This window comes from Triturus cristatus, chromosome 9 (genome assembly GCF_964204655.1).
Source record: "Triturus cristatus chromosome 9, aTriCri1.1, whole genome shotgun sequence".
NCBI lineage: Eukaryota > Metazoa > Chordata > Amphibia > Caudata > Salamandridae > Triturus > Triturus cristatus.
The window spans coordinates 1,048,813,384-1,048,832,934 of record NC_140592.1 but is presented as its reverse complement, the minus strand read 5'-3'; the positions used below and the strand labels follow the sequence as shown (position 1 = coordinate 1,048,832,934).

Below are 19,551 nucleotides of genomic sequence, written 5' to 3'. Positions count from 1 at the left end.
AGGTGCTGGAGCAGTTAAAAGATTTGCAGTGTTTGATAGCAATGAGAGCAGTCCATACCTTTCATTCAGACAGTGGTCCTTCGTTGGCTCCAAGGCTTAGAGGGCTTCTATGTCTACTATGCAAGTATGTCTGCAATTCAGCAGTTGAATCGAGTAGAGTGCAACGGATTAATCGGGTGCACTAATGGCTCAATTAAACAATCTCTGACTGGTAGGGTATTGAGTTCAGGTCTTAGTACGATCACCTACATGGAGGTCAGAGAGCATTAAATAGCTTTCCTAGACTAGTTTTGAGAGGGTGCACTACATACGAAGTACTCTTCAGAGTGCCCATGTGTGTACATACCTGGCCTATATAATCTTGAGAAGGTGGTGCGTGGTTTGAATAACCTTTAAACATTGGTCTAAGTCAGTGTCCAAAAGGTCAGAGGCCAGCTGCCTAATTTGAAACATCCTGAAGCCGCCACTAATGATGACGTTTTTATATCTGCTCGGTCTTTAAAGTGTGGGCTCTAGTTTAAGTGAGATCCACGATGTAGGTAGCGGTCTTTCTATATAGTGCACTAAAAGGAAGTACACTGTGCTGAGACTCCAGGGTGACCCACATTGGTATACAGAGGCAAAACTAGATAATACTACTGCTCTATTTGTGGTAGTGTGGGCGAACAGTAAGGCTTATCACAGGGTAGCGCTAAGCATTTGTTGTACTCACAGAGGCAATACATGTGAGACACTCCAGGATAAATCTGAGGCCAATTTGCAAAAATAACAGATTTTATATCATTTTCAGACTAAGAACTTCGTTCTACAGTAAGTACTTTCAAGGATGAATTTTTCAAGCTCACAAATTAAATCACTCTTGTGCACAATTATGCACCGTTGAAGTCAATGGGAGGAAATAGAAAAATGCATGTAAAATCATACAGTTGGATTTCGAGATACATCTTCTGGATTTAGCTACGTAGCAAGGCCAGAGTTCCACTAGCGGATTCTCGGGAGCATCCTGGATTCTGCAGGAGCATCCTGGATTCTGCAGGAGCAGGGTGCTGAGGTTGTTGGTAGCTGGTGGGCCAGTCAGAAGGGGGCCACCTGAAAATACACTGCACAAGGGCACTTAAAGGTAAGCCCGAGTGGTCTCACTCGCAGGTCGCAAAGGCCTCAGGACCATGGGAGCATAGCTGATTTGTGTCTATCCAGGCCGGGCGGGCTGGGAGTAGAGGAGATGGGTGAGCCGGGCGGCATGTGTCAAATAGTCTTTCCAGTCTGGGGATTAATTGCAAGGTCATCCAGGAAGTTGCTAATGTCACCACCTTGGATAGTGTCAAAGTGAAGTTTAAGGTCACCAACGATAATGAAATTAGCATGTTTTAATGACTAATGGGGGATATGAAATTGATGCGTGATTATCTTGAAGGTTTGGATGGGCCTTGGGGTCATAGATTAGCAGCCCAGAAAAGGTGAAATTATTGTTGAGGGAGATTTTGAAAAGGGTGCTTTACAATCGTGAATGTTGCACTGGGTTAGGCTGCAGTCTTGCGTATCTTTGTTAACAGTAGCTATGCCTCCTCTGGCTCTGTTACAGTTCTTAAACTATAACTGGGGGAGCTCTGAAGTGTAGACTGCTTACCCAAGTTTCTGTAAGGAAAAAATGTCAGATAAGTAGTCCTGAATAAAATCAAAGAAGTTGGTGTGGTGACGAACCAAAGAGCGACAATTGATACTAAGTAACTTACACATGGTGGAACTTGGTTGAGTGTTAGAGGTAGGTCTGGTGGTAGTACTGAGTATATTAGGTTTAAAGCTACAGGTCTTACATCTAAAATTAATCTTCTCTAGGGCCCACAGTAATCTCCTCCAGCAGCAGAATATCTTTAGTTCACTCACTACTGGTCAATGCAATTTCTTTACATGGAATGTGTAATGCTTTGCCTAGGTAGAATTGTGTACCATTGGCAAATCCCACTTCATCCATATCTACACACCATGCACTATTAAATAATGTTTCTTATTTTATATTAACCAACATCAGTTGCTATGGACTAGAACCTGGCCAAACTTATGTGAGTACAGGTTCTAAAATAATAGTGTTGTGGTAAAACATTTTACCAACCACCTCAACAGGTCATCAAAAGCTGTCCCTTGGTGTAGAATTGATATCAAAGACTTGAGTTTTGCCAACATTCGCAAACTGGTTGAGATGTTGCTACAAAAAGAAGTCCCTTTGACTTGGACTTTTGCTGGTGAAACTTATCATTTTATAGACCGCCAGAACTGCTTCAGAGATTCAGAGGCCATTACAAAACCAATGCCCAACTCATTTTACTGATCTGGTTCGTACAATTTTCAACATGTTGACAGCAACTGGTATTCAATTTTTTTTTTTTTGCTAAGAACATCGGATCGGGGAGTGGTCAGTCAGAGGGTAACACAGTGGGCATGGCTGAGATGGGTCATCTTTTCCCTGATGGTGCTTCTGTAACAAATTGACCCCATTACTGATGACCCACTGCGCACGCTAGATTTATCAAGTTCTTTTTTGCTTATGCGTGAAACGCCTACCAAGAGTTTCCTGCTGCTCCAGCCAAATGCAAAACCTTTTCTCCTCTCATGACTTCATCTTCCCGACATCTCCTCTCCGGTCTTTGTGCTTTTGCGCAACCTGAGGTACCTCGAGGCGCCCAGAGAGCCCAGTCTCTGCTGGGAGACTGCACTTGGTAAACCCATCTCTGATCAGGATTGGACAGACGTGTGTAGTTTGTACAAAGCCTCCCCCTAATGGCAGTCCCCCACATACACTTTCAGCTCTTGCATCAAATATTCTACACCCTGGTTAAAATTGCACCACTATAAGGTACAGACCCACGATGACTGTGCTAGATGCATAGGAGGGGGGGGCATGGGCTGATTTCATGCACCTTGCCTGGTCCTGTCAACCCAATCTTTGCCTACTGGCTGGCTTTCGTCTCCACTCTCTCGCACATCATGCCCTTTGCCTCTCTCGCCAAGGCTGGCGTTTTTATGCCTTCAATCGGAAATGCCGGATGACGATAAATGTTTTTTAGCCCCGACACTGTGCCTTGTTAAGCATAGAGTAGCCTGTTCATGGGGACCGAGGCATTTTGCCCACTGCCTGAAACTGGCTGTTCGATACAGCATATTGCCAGGAACAGCTAACTGTGTATTACTCTATTCTCCCGTCTCCCAGCAGACCTAAAGAAATAATGGGGCTTTTTGCAAGACTACCTGCTAACGCAGACTCCGCCCTTGGTACCTGATGTTCTGACTGGATCCACAGTCACTTCGTTTGATTTCACTACTGCAATTATTGCTCACTAACCTATTACCATGCCTTATACCCTCAGCATGTCAGGTCAGGTCAAAACCTTGTGATAAAAATAAAAAAAACACTTTTTAGTTATTTTACAATCCAATGGTACCTTTTTCTTCACGCACAATGCACCAGGCACTTTACAAGACTGTTAAAACCGGGAAATCAAGGACTGCTTAATGCATATTCAATGAACAGATATTCTGCAGAAGTACTGCACAAATTAGTTCTAATGGAATACGTTGCGTAGATAACAAAAATTGCACCATAGCCTTTTACTGTTGAAATCACAATGAAACTGTGGTTTTATTTTTAATTATGTCGTCGAGCGAACATTGTAAAGGTTTGAATTAACTTGTACAATAAATAAATTACTTATTACTTACTTGTACCCTCAGCATGCATCCATTATTCTTGTACTGTGATTATGCACACTATGTAATTTGTATTGTACTGTATACACTTCTGATTTTCCCTGTAACACCCAATTAATTTCTATGTCCCGATTGTATAATGCATGATTTCGCAGCTACTTGTTCTTGCATTTTATCTTTATCATCATTCAACTGTTGTAAAGGTTTTAACTTCGGAAACTTATAATAAACTTATTTGTAAAACAATTCGGGTCTGGTGACTGGCTTTACAACTGTGTTCGGACTGATACAATCCTTTTTCCTGTCTTTGTTCTTCAGTCTTTTTGGAGGGTTCCCTACCGTCCTTCTGCTTGTCGGCTGTGGAATTGTCATCTTCCTCCTGATCTGTCAAGGATATTGCCCAAACGGATTTCACATATCAAGCTGAGCAAACGTGCAGAGAAATCTTGGCGCACTATCTGGGACACAAGTGGCTTTCTGAACTCCATGTGAGCTGGGTGCTGTGCTTTCAAAAAATGGACGTTCTCCAAGTGAAACCTGTTTTCTGGTGCATGAACTATGTAACTGAAATCATTCTGTAACTTTATCTGGAGCAGCTCTCAGTGGCTTTCCTAGACATGGAAGCGCTCCTGAAACCATTTTTAGTCATGCCAGAGGCAATACCGAGCAATGCATTTGCTAATTCTGCAAGATGCTCATTCTGATGGACTAGAGCCGCTCTTTGGATAACTTTAGGACTCGCTCCCCTCGCCGCTGTCATTCGAGCTTCTAGTTGGAGCACTTTCACCATCTGAGTGCCTTACAGCTACAACCAGTTCCTGGTCCATCCAACTCTTCAGCCAACGACAACATGCTTGTAACACATCTTTTCCCATGATCACACGTATGCTGCATGAGAGCCGAATGTCGTAGAATTATCCTCAGATGATGTCTAAATGTCCCCCCATGCTTTTGACAAGGAACAGGCACAGACTCTTGTATCCACTTCAAAGACTGTTGTGAAGAAAATTATTAACAGACTATTTTTTCCTTGTTTCAAGCTGCTTCATTTTTTTCCAGGCTGTTGTATTCAGTATCATGATTGGTCTGCTTAACTACCACAACACATCTCTCCCTGATAGACCTCATGATATAACCATGTATTTTATGAAAATATTTTTTATATAAAGTAAGATTTTATCTGCAAGGCTTATAAAACAATATTCATACAAAGCTTACTGCATTATTTCATTCTATTTTATATCTTTCATGATTGTTTACATATATTCACCATAGGCTTATGCCGTTTTAAAAATAAAATCATTTTATATATGGAATTTTAGATTTCCTTTCCGAGAGCATGGGTTTTACTTAGGCTTCTTATAAAACAAACAATCCCTGAATATAAGACCATATGCACAGATTTGACCCAACAACGTCCTGTTCAGACGTACGAGCCATGGGTTTCGAAGGCCAGACTTCATTTTGTGCGGGTCAAGACTATTATTTGCCTGTCATAGACTTGCTTACCTTTGACCAGAAAGCCGTCTGTCTTCATCTTTCGAAGAACCTGTGAAAGTGTCAACTCATCTAGACAATGATCTTGGCAAAACACTTAATGCGTTATCCGTCTGTGACGGGTTCCCTGTTACCTATATTCTAAGGTCAAATAGCAAATATAACAAACAATGCCATCTGAATTGACGTAGATTTGTCATTCTGGTTTCTATTGGTTTGTCTTAAGGCAATCTTATTGATGCATACAGGCTATGTCCGGAATTTAATGGCAATTCCCACATTTAGTTTACACTATAAAAACCACATCTAGTCGACATTGACTCAGATCTTCGCCCTAGATTATGACACGAGATTCTATCAGAAATAGACAGATACTGATAGGCTGCTGCACTGCTACAGCATCCATTCCTATGCTGAGAGCTGATACCGAACCAATCTCGAGAGGAGCTGAGGTTAGCGGACATGTTTTTCTGATATTTACAATTTCTTGCTGTAAAAAAATTTGTAGTGCACCGAATCCCAAGAAATTCTAGAGCTACTCCATGTTCTCATATTATAGTGTAGTCTTCAGAGTGTTAGGTTGCCAAATGACATTCCAACCATATTAGAAATGTTCATCCTATGCTCGTTGTTAGTGACATGCATTAGTGCTGTTTTAATAATATTCTATGTATATATTATTCGTATGCTAAGCAACAGGACTAGACTGTTGAAATAAACCCGAAAGAACAAAATTGGGTTGAATTACCACTGCACTCCTGACCCCTTTTTAAGGAACTGTTAGTAACCCATAAAGTACAGACACCACTACAAGTATGTTGAGCGGGGTTGTATGTGGCTACAACTACCTGGTCCTTCACACGTAAAGCTTTAGTGCACGGAACAAGTTCAGGCCGCCATAGGTGGGAAAGTCAATCCTTGTGGAACGAAGCCAGAGCATTAGTTCACACAATTTTTGCTTCTAGCATATTTTTATTTCTCATTACTCATAACACTACATATGTTGTCACATCACATCTGCAATCTGTCTTGCGCACCCTGCTTAATGCTCTGTACCTACAGCTTAATGAGGCTAAATTCAGAGTCTTGCGCTGAACGTATTTTCTGTTGTCTAGCTTAATTACTGTATTGCATTAACTAACATCTTCACTGTTTATGTATTTATTCATAAAACTTAAATAAAAATCTCTGAAGAAGAAAAAAATAAGACTTTTGGCAATGCTGTTTTTGAAGGAAGTTCTTACTGCGAATTTCTCATAACCCACTCCGTTTGGGGGTCTGCCGCGTGGACATTTTCAGAAGTGATAAGGTTCCAAATTAGTTTGCACTCCCTGTTACTATTGAAAATTTGTCAGTCCTTCTCTACGTCTGTGTTAACGGAAAATGTGAGATATCTGCACTCAGGGTTGGTGCGTATATGTGACAGTGTTGTCCTGTCTGGAGGTGGGTCAGAGTCACAGCAGAGGCTGATAGTGCCTCCTGACTGCACACAGGAGCTATTGCAGAGAGTTTTCCAGAATCAGTCTTTGGCCTGGCGAGGTTCACAAGGTGAGAAATATTCGGTTAAATATCCACCCAAAAGAGCATCACCAAATCTAAGTAATGTGATCATTTAAACAATTCCCACTTGATTGTTCACCTGGGACTCACTTAAGACTGTTTAAGAGGCTGTATGACAACAGGGGAGAAGCCTTCAGTGTGATCTTACCGCCTTGGCCACCTAATGTCACACTGAAATCATTCGTGAGATTTTAAGAATATTGTGAACAGTTTTATGTCGGACGTCCCTATGAAATTTTAAACTAAATAAAATATTTGGAAAAGGTTTTCATGCACTTTTTACTCTGTAGTGAGATTTAGAAACTCGTTCAATCTGTGATGTCAGAAAAGAAGGCACGTGTAGCTGACCGAGGCAATCAAGCTTTGTCAGCCAGAAAGTATAGTTCTTATTATATAAAACAAAAGCTGAAAATGTGTTTGGCATAATAAATAGATGCAGTCGGACGCCAGTACATCTGCCTTTCTATGTACTTAAAATTGCTAACAAAGAGTTACCCTCCGTGCCTGTTAAAATGGTGAAACTGCTATCTCAGGAAATCCGTATTTTTGCCTGTTTCAAGCTACTGTTTCCTTCACAGAGAAGCTACAAGCCAGCATTAGGAGGAGAAATGAAATGACGAAGATGATTGAGGAGATGGAGAAACAGGTAATAGAAACAGAACAATGGCAATCAACACTTAGTTGACCAGGTAAAGTTTCCCTTCTTTTCCATTCAAAAGTAGGTTTCTAAAAATGGATTCCTCTTCGTTGTTGCCACGCAAGGTTTTTTTTTGATCTCTAGAAAAATAGCCTAGCTAAAGTTTAGCTTCATGAGTCGATGCTAATGAAACTATTCTGGCTAAAATACCACCCTACATAGCATTCCCTCTGTATCCAAACCCAGCTCTTGGAGTGCCACGTTTAGGTAAAAACATTTTGTCTCAGCCTTGGGTTCCCTATCTCTACTTTCATTCTGATCACTACTGCTGAATTGAACCATTGTATCCCTGTTTCACGGCTGTGGAACACCATTCCTTTTGCTTTGTTTTTTATCCCTCACTTTTTTTTTTATTTGTTCTTTTCTAATATTACTGTTTTGGGGATTGCTATGTGTAGAACTTCATTGTGCCTCTCGCCTCCCCCTTATATCCTGATGATCATTTCATTGGTGCTAGAAGAAAGACTACCAACTTGCAACTAGCAAAAAAGCTTTTCCTGGCAACTTTTTTCAAGCTTATATATGTACACTTTTGTTTGGTGGGTGAATTTTTGTATACATTTAAATTGGTTTAGTTAAAAAAATCGTAAAAGGGTTTTAGCATCTTTTGCTCCTGAAATTGATAGCCCACCTGGAATTTGTCAAGTTAAAGGGTGTTTCTCTAATGTTACCATTCATTAAAAGGTTTGTTAAAATATGTTTGTCAAGGGTGGTTTCATATTTTGTGCTAAACTTGGGGTGCAGGGTGTTTTTAAAAATTTTTTATTAAACGTTTGAGTTACACAAAATGCATAATACCGTGGAAAACAGATGTACAACATATCTGATTAATCATAGCCTACTTGAAAAGTACAACATGCTGGTCTGTTCCCAACGCCAAATCCTTCCACCTACTCCTCCCATTGAAAACCCCCCACATATTTGTTATATGTCCGTTTGCCATACAAACAGCATCAGGGAAGGTAAGCCTAAACCAAAATCATGTTGCCCTTATTTTGGATACCAGAATCTCAGGATGCCGTTTAGAGCCTCATGCCCCAAGTGTTCGGAGGCAGAGTGCAACCACGGATCTGTTCTAGTCGAGTGTATGCGGCATCATTGCTGATGTGCCCCAAAGTCCTCACCATCCAGTGCTCCTGGAGTGGACTTTTTGATATTTTCCAATACCATATAGTCACTAATTTGACATATTTTGATGATTTCGCTAGGCCCACCCAAAGGTCCTTGATTCTGTCTTGTATCTTTGTTTAGTGCACCATCCCATCTTCCTGTGTTTGGTCACTTTACTTCTGGTGAGACTGGCCTCCAGGGTCCTGTAGACTGTAGAAATTAGACATATGGTCCAAACGTATATCTTAAACCGTTTTTCTTCTTGTCTGTTTCAGCGCATCAGTGTTGATTTTCTGGTAACAAGACCCAATGCTTAAACTGCAAATATTGATTGTCTTGACCTTTCTTCCTGGAAACATGTCTGAAAGCACCCCAGACCTTTCGCATTTCCTCTTATCAAAGTGCTGATCGGTAATAGTCAGTGTAAAATGTGGTTTATGAATGATTGGTGCGCACCTGGAAGGAAAGGAGTAAGGCATATGGCTTGCAGCCTTGAGCACTCCTATGTGTTTGCTGCTTTTAGGTTTATTAGCCGACATACAGACTCAGCTTAATGTAGAAACCGTGTAATTACTGCAACTTTTATTTTAATTACCACACGTGTTTTCATTTGACAGTTTACAGAGACCAACACTTCGGAAGCTGCAACCAAGGCTTCATCAAGGGCCGCAAGTTGTCTTGATGAATCCGACCAAGCAACACCCCTCTCTGACTCTCTACAGAAGACTGGATCATTGCCACAGGAGAACTCTAATTTAAGGTAAGATTGAAAGAAAACCTATAAAAAAAAATGTGTTGGAAATTTCAGAAACTTTAACGGAGAAAATGCTTTGGAACAGGAGCAAACAATGCTAGACAGTCTTGCCACTTCTCAAGACCTGCTAGACAGTCTCGCCACTTCTCAAGACCTGCTAGACAGTCTCGCCACTTCTCAAGACCTGCTAGACAGTCTCGCCACTTCTCAAGACCTGCTAGACAGTCTCGCCACTTCTCAAGACTTGACTAAGCGAGAATCAAATTTTAATCAAAGGTGATCAAAGGAGACAGAAAAATTCTAAGAAGCAGGACCCAAGACACAATTGTTGTAAAGGATTTGCCCAAATTGAAGCTTGCTGTTGGTTTTTCAGTTGTATCTTTTTCTGTGAAGTAATGTGCTTCCTCTCTCACTATCGATGAATGAAGATCCTCTTCCGGATCTGCATCGGATTTTGCAGCCAGCCAGACTAATGCCTGAGATGTAGTTTCAAACAGGGTTTTGCTGATAAGTTATAATTTAATTTGTAATTGTTTTGATTCCAAAACCTGGAAATCTTCAGACTTTCACCACACCCCCTTCACACAGGATGTTTGAAAGCTTTTCTGCTTTGAGAATGCCATTGTTCTCCCCACCCATTTTACTGCACCTTTTAGATCTTAATATATGTTCGCATCCCAATAATTCAGTTCTTTAAACCTCAGTGATCAAAGCTGCAGAATAAAAATGTTCTGCCTATGATGGATTAGTTTCATGCAAAACTAAAATAACCAATAATGAAGCAGAGTCCATATCATCTGAAAACACCGAGTCTTTACAGTAGAGAGTTGATCCAAGCACATTATTATTCAGAAACACGAAGAAGAGGAAATCTATTCCTTTTTCCCCCCGTTCCCTAGAAGTTAAGACAGGAAATATTAAGTTGTTATATTGGAATGTTTCCATTATGACTGCCTCCAAATCTCGTTTTTTTTTTTTGTTTTTTTTTTTAAAGACCGTCATCCTCCTTCTATGCTCTTCACACTGCCTTCTCACCTCTTTGTCTGTGATCAGGCTTCCTGCCTTACATCTGACTTTGGGTCAGTCTGGGCCCTCTCTGCTTCTCCCTCTCCCCTGTACCCAGTCTTCCTGGGCGGTCATGGTCTTTCATATTGCTGCAACGTGTTTCTGTTCAGTAAATGTTGTTCTGTGTTCTCTATCTAGGCAGTGCCTCCATGATTTTGGCCTGTTCTCATAGGAAGCCCAGCCCTCTTTGTTTCATTGGTCTACGCCAAAGTCATCCAGATATTTCCTTTTTGATTTCTAACCTCCATGACACCTGTTCTCTCTCTTTTTTCCCCTCATGGTTTCCTGTATTGCAGAACAACATTTTTTTGCTCAGTGATGATCCTTTCCTCCTCCTAGCACTTGGATACTTTGAAATCTTCCCATCAATCAGGTGGTGAAGGGATTGGACTTACCAATTGGTACAAGCTATTCTTTTTTAGAAATTCTTAAAGTTATACTTCCTGAACACCACCTTCGTGTATGCTGCTTCGCTACTGATCTTGGTCTTTATTTAGTACAGCATTAGTTTTCAGTTTGGTGTACGTTACCTTGATGGTGTATTTGAATTGTACAGTACTTGGTGTCATTTTTGATTTTGTTGTTTTGATTCTGAGAGATGTTATTCACCTCTCAGAACCCACACAGCTTCAGAAGTGGTACTAGTATGAAGTTGAGAAGCTTTTTAGTGTACAAATGTGCACAGTTTAAGTTTTAGTTTATGAAAATTATCCATATACATATCTTATTAGATCAGTTATTCTTGGCTTTAATTTCAGCTTTGAAGCTTTTGTGTTTGAATCCAAAGTTATGAGTTATATTTTCATTTTTGTTTCTAGGGATAACCAAGCCAACCAGCAGGAAGAAGTGCCAGTTCAACTGAAGCCATCTGGTAAGTTTACATCATATCAATACTTGTAAATGTAAATTCCTGGTTCCTGGGGAGGCAAGGATTTTTTGGTGTATGCATGTTGTTGCAGAGCTGCTGCGGTCTTCTGTCTCAAAGTATTTGTAAGTGATTCATTTCAGATTTCTGGTGGTACATGTGCAGGCACATAGTTATTTTGTTACTGAGACAATGAGAAAGCACCAATAGATGACTGAGGATAACATAATGTTCGAGGCATATGAGCTGCAGATCACACACCTAGGATAGTAGATCGCCATCTGGTGTTTGGCTCGGATGCTTGCAGGTTGTTGTCTTCGGAAGAAGTCTTTGGTCACGAGATAGGTGACTCCTCCCTTGGACTACAGTGCACATAGGCATCCACTCCATCCTCAGATTGTTTTTTTCCGCCATTGGGTTCGGATGTAACTTTCCAACTCCGGTTGAAAATCTAAAAAAACAAGCTTTTCGAAGCGAAAAAACGTTTACAACTACATCGAAGCACCTTTCCTTGACATCGAATTCATCGGCTTGATTCAGGATGTCGACGCGAGCGGTTGGGCCTATCCACGCCGTGAGGCCTACGGCTCATGGAAAGGACGCCGTTTAAAAAAATGCCCCCAGTGTGGATCAAAATTTCCCCACAGTGACCATCACAAAGTCTGTAACCTGTGCCTATCACCGGAACACGACGAAGCCAGCTGTCCAGCCTGCGCCGCATTTGGATCCAAAAAGACCATTCGGGATCGAAGAGCTCAACGCCATATCATGGCACACAGACCAGCCCCGGAACCAGAAAACATCTTTGATGAGGGTCCCGATGTCCCCGAAGAAGATTCCGATGAACTTCAGATCCTCTCAGAAGCAGACGACTCAGACGACCCCATTACTCCGGGGCAGCGCATGAGTACCACTGCCCCTGCCCCAACCCCTCAAAAACGAAAGGCATTGGTCAAGACTTTGCCAGCTGGCCTCAGTCGAGACCGAAAACATCCTTCAGAAGCCCCGCCTCGGGGCTCGGCTCCGAAGAAACATAAGCCTTCCGGTGGATCGGGCCCGAGTAAGCCACATGTCATTGTACCCCCGGCACCTTCGGCACCGAAGGCAAAAGACCTCTCGGCACCGAAATCGGATCCGACACCTTTGGCACCGAAAACATCGAGGCCCATAGATAAACCGGCACCGAAAGTTCCCAAGCCGAAAGACCCAACTTCGGCACCGAAACCTTCATCGGCACCGAAACCTTCATCGGCACCGAAACCTTCATCGGCACCGAAACCTTCATCGGCACCGAAACCTTCATCGGCACCGAAACCTTCATCGGCACCGAAACCTTCATCGGCACCGAAACCTTCATCGGCACCGAAACCTTCATCGGCACCGAAACCTTCATCGGCACCGAAACCTTCATCGGCACCGAAACCTTCATCGGCACCGAAACCTTCATCGGCACCGAAACCTTCATCGGCACCGAAACCTTCATCGGCACCGAAACCACCGGCTAAGGACTATAATACACCTCCTAAAGCCAAAGACTGCACCGATCAACCAAAACCTCGATCGGAACCGGAAAAATCGGCGCCAAAATCTGTTCCTGAAGAACAAGAACTTTTCCATCCAGATCCAACACAAAAAAATCTATATTAATCCAAAAACTGGGCATGTCACTGCAGTGCCATGTAAGAAACGGAAACTAGACACAACACCTGCCCCAGTTCCTATACAAAAGGAGGACTCGGCAACATCACCTTTTCCTCCTTCCTCTCCCATGCGACCTCCTACCCCACCCCCTCTGCCTATACCACCATTACCTCTACCATCTCCATCACATACACCACCTCCACAGGATGATGATGATGACCTAGGGGGAGGGGGTGACCCTGGTGATCTTAATGATCCGTTCACGGATCCAGCTACCTCACCATGGGATGATTGGGCATACCCTCTACCAGATATGCCTGACCCTACACCATATCCCTCCAAACCATCACCTCCAGATGACCACCTGGGGTTTGGACAACTAGTACACAGAGCAGCACCTTACCATGGCGTCACCATGCACTCCGATGCACCCGAGGAAGACTTCCTCTTAGACACTTTTGAACAGTCTCAGAAGTCTGTACAAATTTTACCCATGATCAAAGGGGTCATAAAACACGCCACAGAAGTATTTAAAGACCCCGTCCGTGCCAGGGCACTTAACCCAAGAATTGAGAAAAAATATAGACCTGCCCCAGAAGATCCTTGTTATATCAAAGGACCGCTCCCTCTGGATTCTTTGGTCGTTTCCAACGCAAGGAAACGCGCCAACTCCCAAACCACGGGAGATACACCACCCCCAGACAAAGAATCCAAACTATTAGAACCCTCGGGCAAACGAGTAGAGGCACAAGCTGCTAATCATTGGCGTATTGCCAACACCCAAGCCCTATTAGCACGCTACGATAGGGCTCACTATGATCAGTTGGAGAATCTGCTACAACACCTGCCAGACCAATACAAGACCCAGGCAAATGACCTTATACAAGAGGGAAAATTTATCTCAAATGCGTCAATTAAATGTGCACTTGACGCCGCAGACACCGCCTCTAGAGCAATAAACACAAGTGTACTCCTTAGACGCCATGCATGACTACGCATTTCAGGCTTTAACCCCCTTCGACGCGCATGACGGAGTGGTTCCGTCATGCGCGTCGGTTGCGCTGTGCGCACGACGGAACCGCTCCGTCATGGCCCCGCCCGCGCACAGAACCTTCAGCGCGGTGCGGAAATCCGCACTGCGCTGAAGGGGTTAATCCAGAAGTACAAAGTACCATACTTAGCCAACCATTTAACCAAGAACAACTGTTTGGACCAACAGTAGACACTGCACTTGAAAAAATGAAAAAAGACACCGAGACTGCTAAGTCCAAGGGAGCATTGCAGTCTCCACAACCACGCGGCTCCTTTCGACGCTCCTTCTACAGAGGAGCCTCCAAAAATATGGGATCAAACACCTCCACGTTCAAAACCTCTACACAAACATCCCCCAGTAGAGGATATTTTAGAGGAGTGTTAGACCTGACATCCTTGGCGTGGGTTTTTCCCCTATCCTTTGCCTCTGCTACCTGGATTTTTGATGCTGTGCTGGATTTCGTTTTTGCTGGTTTAGATGCTTTGGACACACTGCCACTGCTAATCAGTGCCAGAGTGTAAGTGCTCCCTCTGTAAAATATCATATTGATTGGATATACCTGATTGGCATATTTGTATCACCATGAAGTCCCTAGTAAAGTGCACTGTGTGTGCCAGGGCTGGTGATGACAGATGCTACTAGTGGGCCTGCAGCGCTGATTGCGCCACCCACATGAGTAGCCCTAAAATGGTGTCTCAGGCCTGCCACCGCAGGCCTGCCTGCAGTCCCTGGACTGCCATGTCCTCCTGGCCAGTGTCCACACTGGCCGGGCCTAACCCATCCCTTTTTGTGCACATCAGTCATCCCTATGGAAGGCCCAAGGTACCCCCCTGGGCAGCGCGCAGTGTATATAAAAGGTAGAGCATGTACTAGTGCAGGTACCATGCTCTGGTAGTGAACCACGGCCATTTTGTGGGTTCACTGCTGCAAGGTTATCTTGCTCCATAGGCTAACATGGGGGAGGCTGGTGCCAATGGCTATCAGCCTATCTTCTCATAGGAACAAGATAAGACATGAGTGTTTGATCTCCCTGAGCTCAGCATTTAATAACGCATCTTTTAGGAGAGGTTGTTTCAAAAGCCTGAGTGGGAGAACAGTACTTTTTAGAGAGTAGCTGTTCTCTTGTCTGACCCTTCTGTGTGCCTGGGCATGCTTGTGGATTGACTGTCTGGCTTGAGAGTGACAGGGGCTGGGGATCCCCCAGGAGGTTGGCTGAGTCAGCTCTTTGCTGAATGACGGCATTTGCAAGTAGAGTGGAGGGAGGAGATAGCACCTGGGAGTGAATAGGGATGTGCCTGCCTGCCACAATACTGGCTCCACCTCCTGCTGGGTGGCTGACGACTCTGCCCCTCACTCTGAAAGGAAAGCAGAAGCCAGGAAAACAAAGTGCTCCAGCAACACCCAGAACTGGATCAGACCGGGCTCAGGACCCGCTTGCACAAAGACTTCAAAGACTTTTAGGGGTATAAGTACAGGACCCCTGACACCAGATTTTTAGATTCTACAATCAAGAGGAACCTCTGCTGAAAGACGGACCGCTGAAGGACTGAAGGAAGATTGCCTTGCTGTGTGCGCTAAGGGCTGACCTGTTCTGCTGTGCAACTGAAGCTGAGGAGGAGAAGGGGCCTTGCTGTGTGCTGTGACCCTGCCTACTTGACTTAACAAGACTTTGCTGTGTGCTGTGTCTTCAACTTTGAATCTCCAAGGGCCTGAGAAGAGCTGGCCTCCTGTTTTGCAACCCAGGGACAGAAAGGTTGCCAAGACTTCAAGACTCTGCTGTGTCCCCCAGGGCTGCTGTGTGCTGCAGGGACCGTGGGCTGTTTTTATCAAGTTTCTAAGCATCTGCCCCGTGAAGTGCGCTGGCTGCTCTCTGTTTTGCTGGAGAGTGCCGCGCTGATCTTTGCCCGAAACCGGCTGCCGCGTTGAGAAGACCGACGTGCTCATCGGCACGTGTATTGCTGTGGCCACAAGATTGTGGGCGTCCCCCGTGCTAACTGAGCCGCTGTGAGGCTTGGCGGCGTCACGATTGACCCGCTGACACGGGGCGCCTTAGAATACCCTGCCTGCAATTGACCGCCGCGGCCCGGGGGCCAGAAATTGATCAGAAGCTGCTCCTCCCCGCTCTGCAAAGCCGCGGAGAAAGAAGTGAGGAGGCCGCGACCTGATTGGTTGTGGGGTTGCTGGTGGAGGCTTGGTCGGAGGAGCCGCGCTGCGAGTGGCTGACTCCGGTGACATCTAACATCGTCACTGGGGGCTTGTCGAGGGAGCCGCGACCTGATTGGTCCATTGCTCGGGAGCTGTGGAAGCCCTGCACCGAGCAGTCTGAGAGGAGCGCTTTAGTTATAAGCGCAGAGGCACCGCTGGAGGAACGTGGCTATTTAAATACTGAGAGCCTACGAACTTATTCTTTTTCTTTGAATACGAAGTCACACAAGAGACTAGAGACTATCTTTTTACGTTCCTAACAACCCAAGAAAACGATTAATGTGCAACGCTATAATTGATTTCCCCTGCTGAAACTAGATAAAGTTATATTTTTAATATACTCACCTGTGTGGTCTACGTTTGTGGTGTAATGGGGGGGGGGCCATTGTAGTTGTTACGTGCAAATACTCTACACATTGCCTTGGGGATAAGCCTGTCTGCTCGAGCCAAGCTACCTAGAGGGTGAGCAGGGGTTATCTACCGTGTGTGTCCCTGTACCCTGACTAGAAGCAAGGGTCCCTATTTGTTCTAAGGTACTTACCTCTGCCAACTAGAGACCCCCAGATCTAACAAGTAGTATATAGAGGAAACAACACCAAGGGACGAGGTCGACGCAATACCAACACTCGTACCTTTCCCGCTACAAAACAGTGACTTTCCTCCACTCCCCCCAGACCATTCCACTCCAGTCGGGGGAAGACTAAAGCAGTTCCTACCTGTCTGGAACTCCATCACAACAGACAAGTGGGTAAGACAAATTATCCAGTATGGTTACTGCCTGGAACTCACCACTACCCCCCCACACATACCACCCAAGCAACGTTCCATGTCACCAGACCATCTTACGCTCCTCAAACAAGAAGTTCTTTCATTGCTTCAAAAACATGCAATAGAACCAGTTCCCTTACAACATCAGGGTACAGGGGTATACTCACTGTACTTCCTAATCCCCAAAAAGGACGAGACACGAAGACCAATACTCGACGTCAGACTCTTAAATCTGTACATAAACTCAGATCATTTCCATATGATCACTCTTCAACAAGTGCTCCCACTACTACAACAAGGCGATTTCCTTGCCACACTAGATCTCAAGGACGCTTATTTCCACATTCCCATGCATCCTACTCACAGGAAGTACCTAAGATTTGTGGTGGACGGACAACACTATCAGTTTACAGTCCCTTCATTCGGGGTAACAACTGCGCCCAGAGTATTCACCAAATGCCTAGCAGTAGTAGCGGTACAAAAGGGGGTGGTGATGGACGGAGCATCAGAACCAATCAAACACTCACACCCAGTCAACAGATCTGGGTTTGATCCATCACCGTTCTTTAGCCCACTCTGCCACCCCAGTTCAGACATGGCCATATGCAAATCAGTCTGACCCTGTGCCTCATGGGAACAGTCCAGCCCGAACTGCCAAGCCATGCCTTCCCTGGACCGGAAACAAGCTTCCTAGGACCGGTTTCTGGCATTTCAGCCGTCTTCAGCCAGGCTTGCTTGAATCCAGTGGCAAAGTGAGCAAGGGACTCGCGTCTGAGCATACCCTGCCAACTTATGGCGAACAAAGCGGTACAAAAGGGGGTGGTGATGGACGGAGCATCAGAACCAATCAAACACTCACACCCAGTCAACAGATCTGGGTTTGATCCATCACCGTTCTTTAGCCCACTCTGCCACCCCAGTTCAGACATGGCCATATGCAAATCAGTCTGACCCTGTGCCTCATGGGAACAGTCCAGCCCGAACTGCCAAGCCATGCCTTCCCTGGACCGGAAACAAGCTTCCTAGGACCGGTTTCTGGCATTTCAGCCGTCTTCAGCCAGGCTTGCTTGAATCCAGTGGCAAAGTGAGCAAGGGACTCACGTCTGAGCATACCCTGCCAACTTATGGCGAACAAAGCGGTACAAAAGGGGGTGGTGATGGACGGAGCATCAGAACCAATCAAACACTCACACCCAGTCAACAGATCTGGGTTTGATCCATCACCGTTCTTTAGCCCACTCTGCCACCCCAGTTCAGACATGGCCATATGCAAATCAGTCTGACCCTGTGCCTCATGGGAACAGTCCAGCCCGAACTGCCAAGCCATGCCTTCCCTGGACCGGAAACAAGCTTCCTAGGACCGGTTTCTGGCATTTCAGCCGTCTTCAGCCAGGCTTGCTTGAATCCAGTGGCAAAGTGAGCAAGGGACTCACGTCTGAGCGTATGACATTGTTCTGCATTCTGTCCATCAATTGTTGTTTTTGCTTTTGTCACCCCGAGTGGGAAGGGTATGCTCAGACGTGAGTCCCGTGCTCTCCATGCCACTGGAATCAAGCTATCCTGGCTGATGAGGGCTGGAAGCCCGAAACCGGTCCTAGGATGCTTGTTTCCAGTCCAGGGAGGACCTGGCTTGGCAGTTCGGGCTGGACTGTTCCCATGGGGCACAGGGTCAAGACTGATTTGCATATGGCTGGGTTCAAACTGGAATGGCATGGTGAGCAAAAAAACGATGGATTTAGGCCCAGATCTCTGTACTGGGGTGAATGTATGACATTGTTCTGCATTCTGTCCATCAATTGTTGTTTTAGCAGTAGTAGCAGCGCATCTCGGACGACAACAAATTCATGTCTTCCCATATTTAGAAGATTGGCTAATAAAAGCCAACTCGTTCAACAAATGCGTTCTACACACTCACCTAACTATTCAAATCTTACACAACTTGGGATTCACAATAAACTATCCCAAATCTCATCTCCAACCCTCCCACATACATCAATATCTGGGAGCCACCATAAATACCTCCAAAGCCCTAGCATATCCCAGCCTAGCCAGGATAGCCAATATACAAGCTCTCATCGCAAAATTTCAAACCCAACACTCTCTTCAGCAAGAGTGTTCATGCAACTGATAGGCATGATGGCGTTATGCATCTTCATTGTGCCTTATGCAAGACTTCAAATGCGTCCCTTGCAAGAGTGTCTAGCACATCAGTGGAATCAGGCTCACGGACAACCAACAGATCTGGTGTTGGTGGACAGCCGCTCACATCGCTCTCTAAAATGGTCGAACACAAACCTGTCCAAAGGGCGGCCGTTCTTAGAGCCTCTTCCACAAATAGTGCTGACAACCGACGCATCTCTCACGGGATGGGGAGCCCATCTTCTAGAACACACCACTCAGGGCAAATGGACCACTCAACAGAAAGTGCTCCATATCAATTACCTGGAACTACTGGCAGTGTTCCTAGCACTAAAATCATTCCAATTACTTCTTCAGAACAAAACTGTCCTCGTCCGGATGGACAACATGACAGCCATGTATTATATACAAAAACAAGGAGGCACACATTCTCTCCAGCAGTCCCAGCTCGCACAGAACATTTGGAGATGGGCCATTCCCCAGAACATATACCTGCTTGCAGATCACCTTCCAGG

The 19,551-nt window shown here is 44.9% G+C and overlaps 1 protein-coding gene across 3 annotated transcripts in view; it reads left to right on the top strand.

The window, feature by feature from the left end:
• BUB1B (BUB1 mitotic checkpoint serine/threonine kinase B) overlaps positions 1-19,551 on the top strand; it is a 350,741-nt gene that overhangs the window by 99,997 nt on the left and 231,193 nt on the right. For all 3 annotated transcript variants that reach the window (XM_085626910.1, XM_085626909.1, XM_085626911.1), the window contains exons 10-12: positions 7,338-7,405; positions 9,184-9,326; positions 11,204-11,256. In XM_085626910.1, coding sequence (XP_085483036.1) covers positions 7,338-7,405; positions 9,184-9,326; positions 11,204-11,256 — 264 coding nt within the window. The remainder of the gene's footprint in view (positions 1-7,337; positions 7,406-9,183; positions 9,327-11,203; positions 11,257-19,551) is intronic.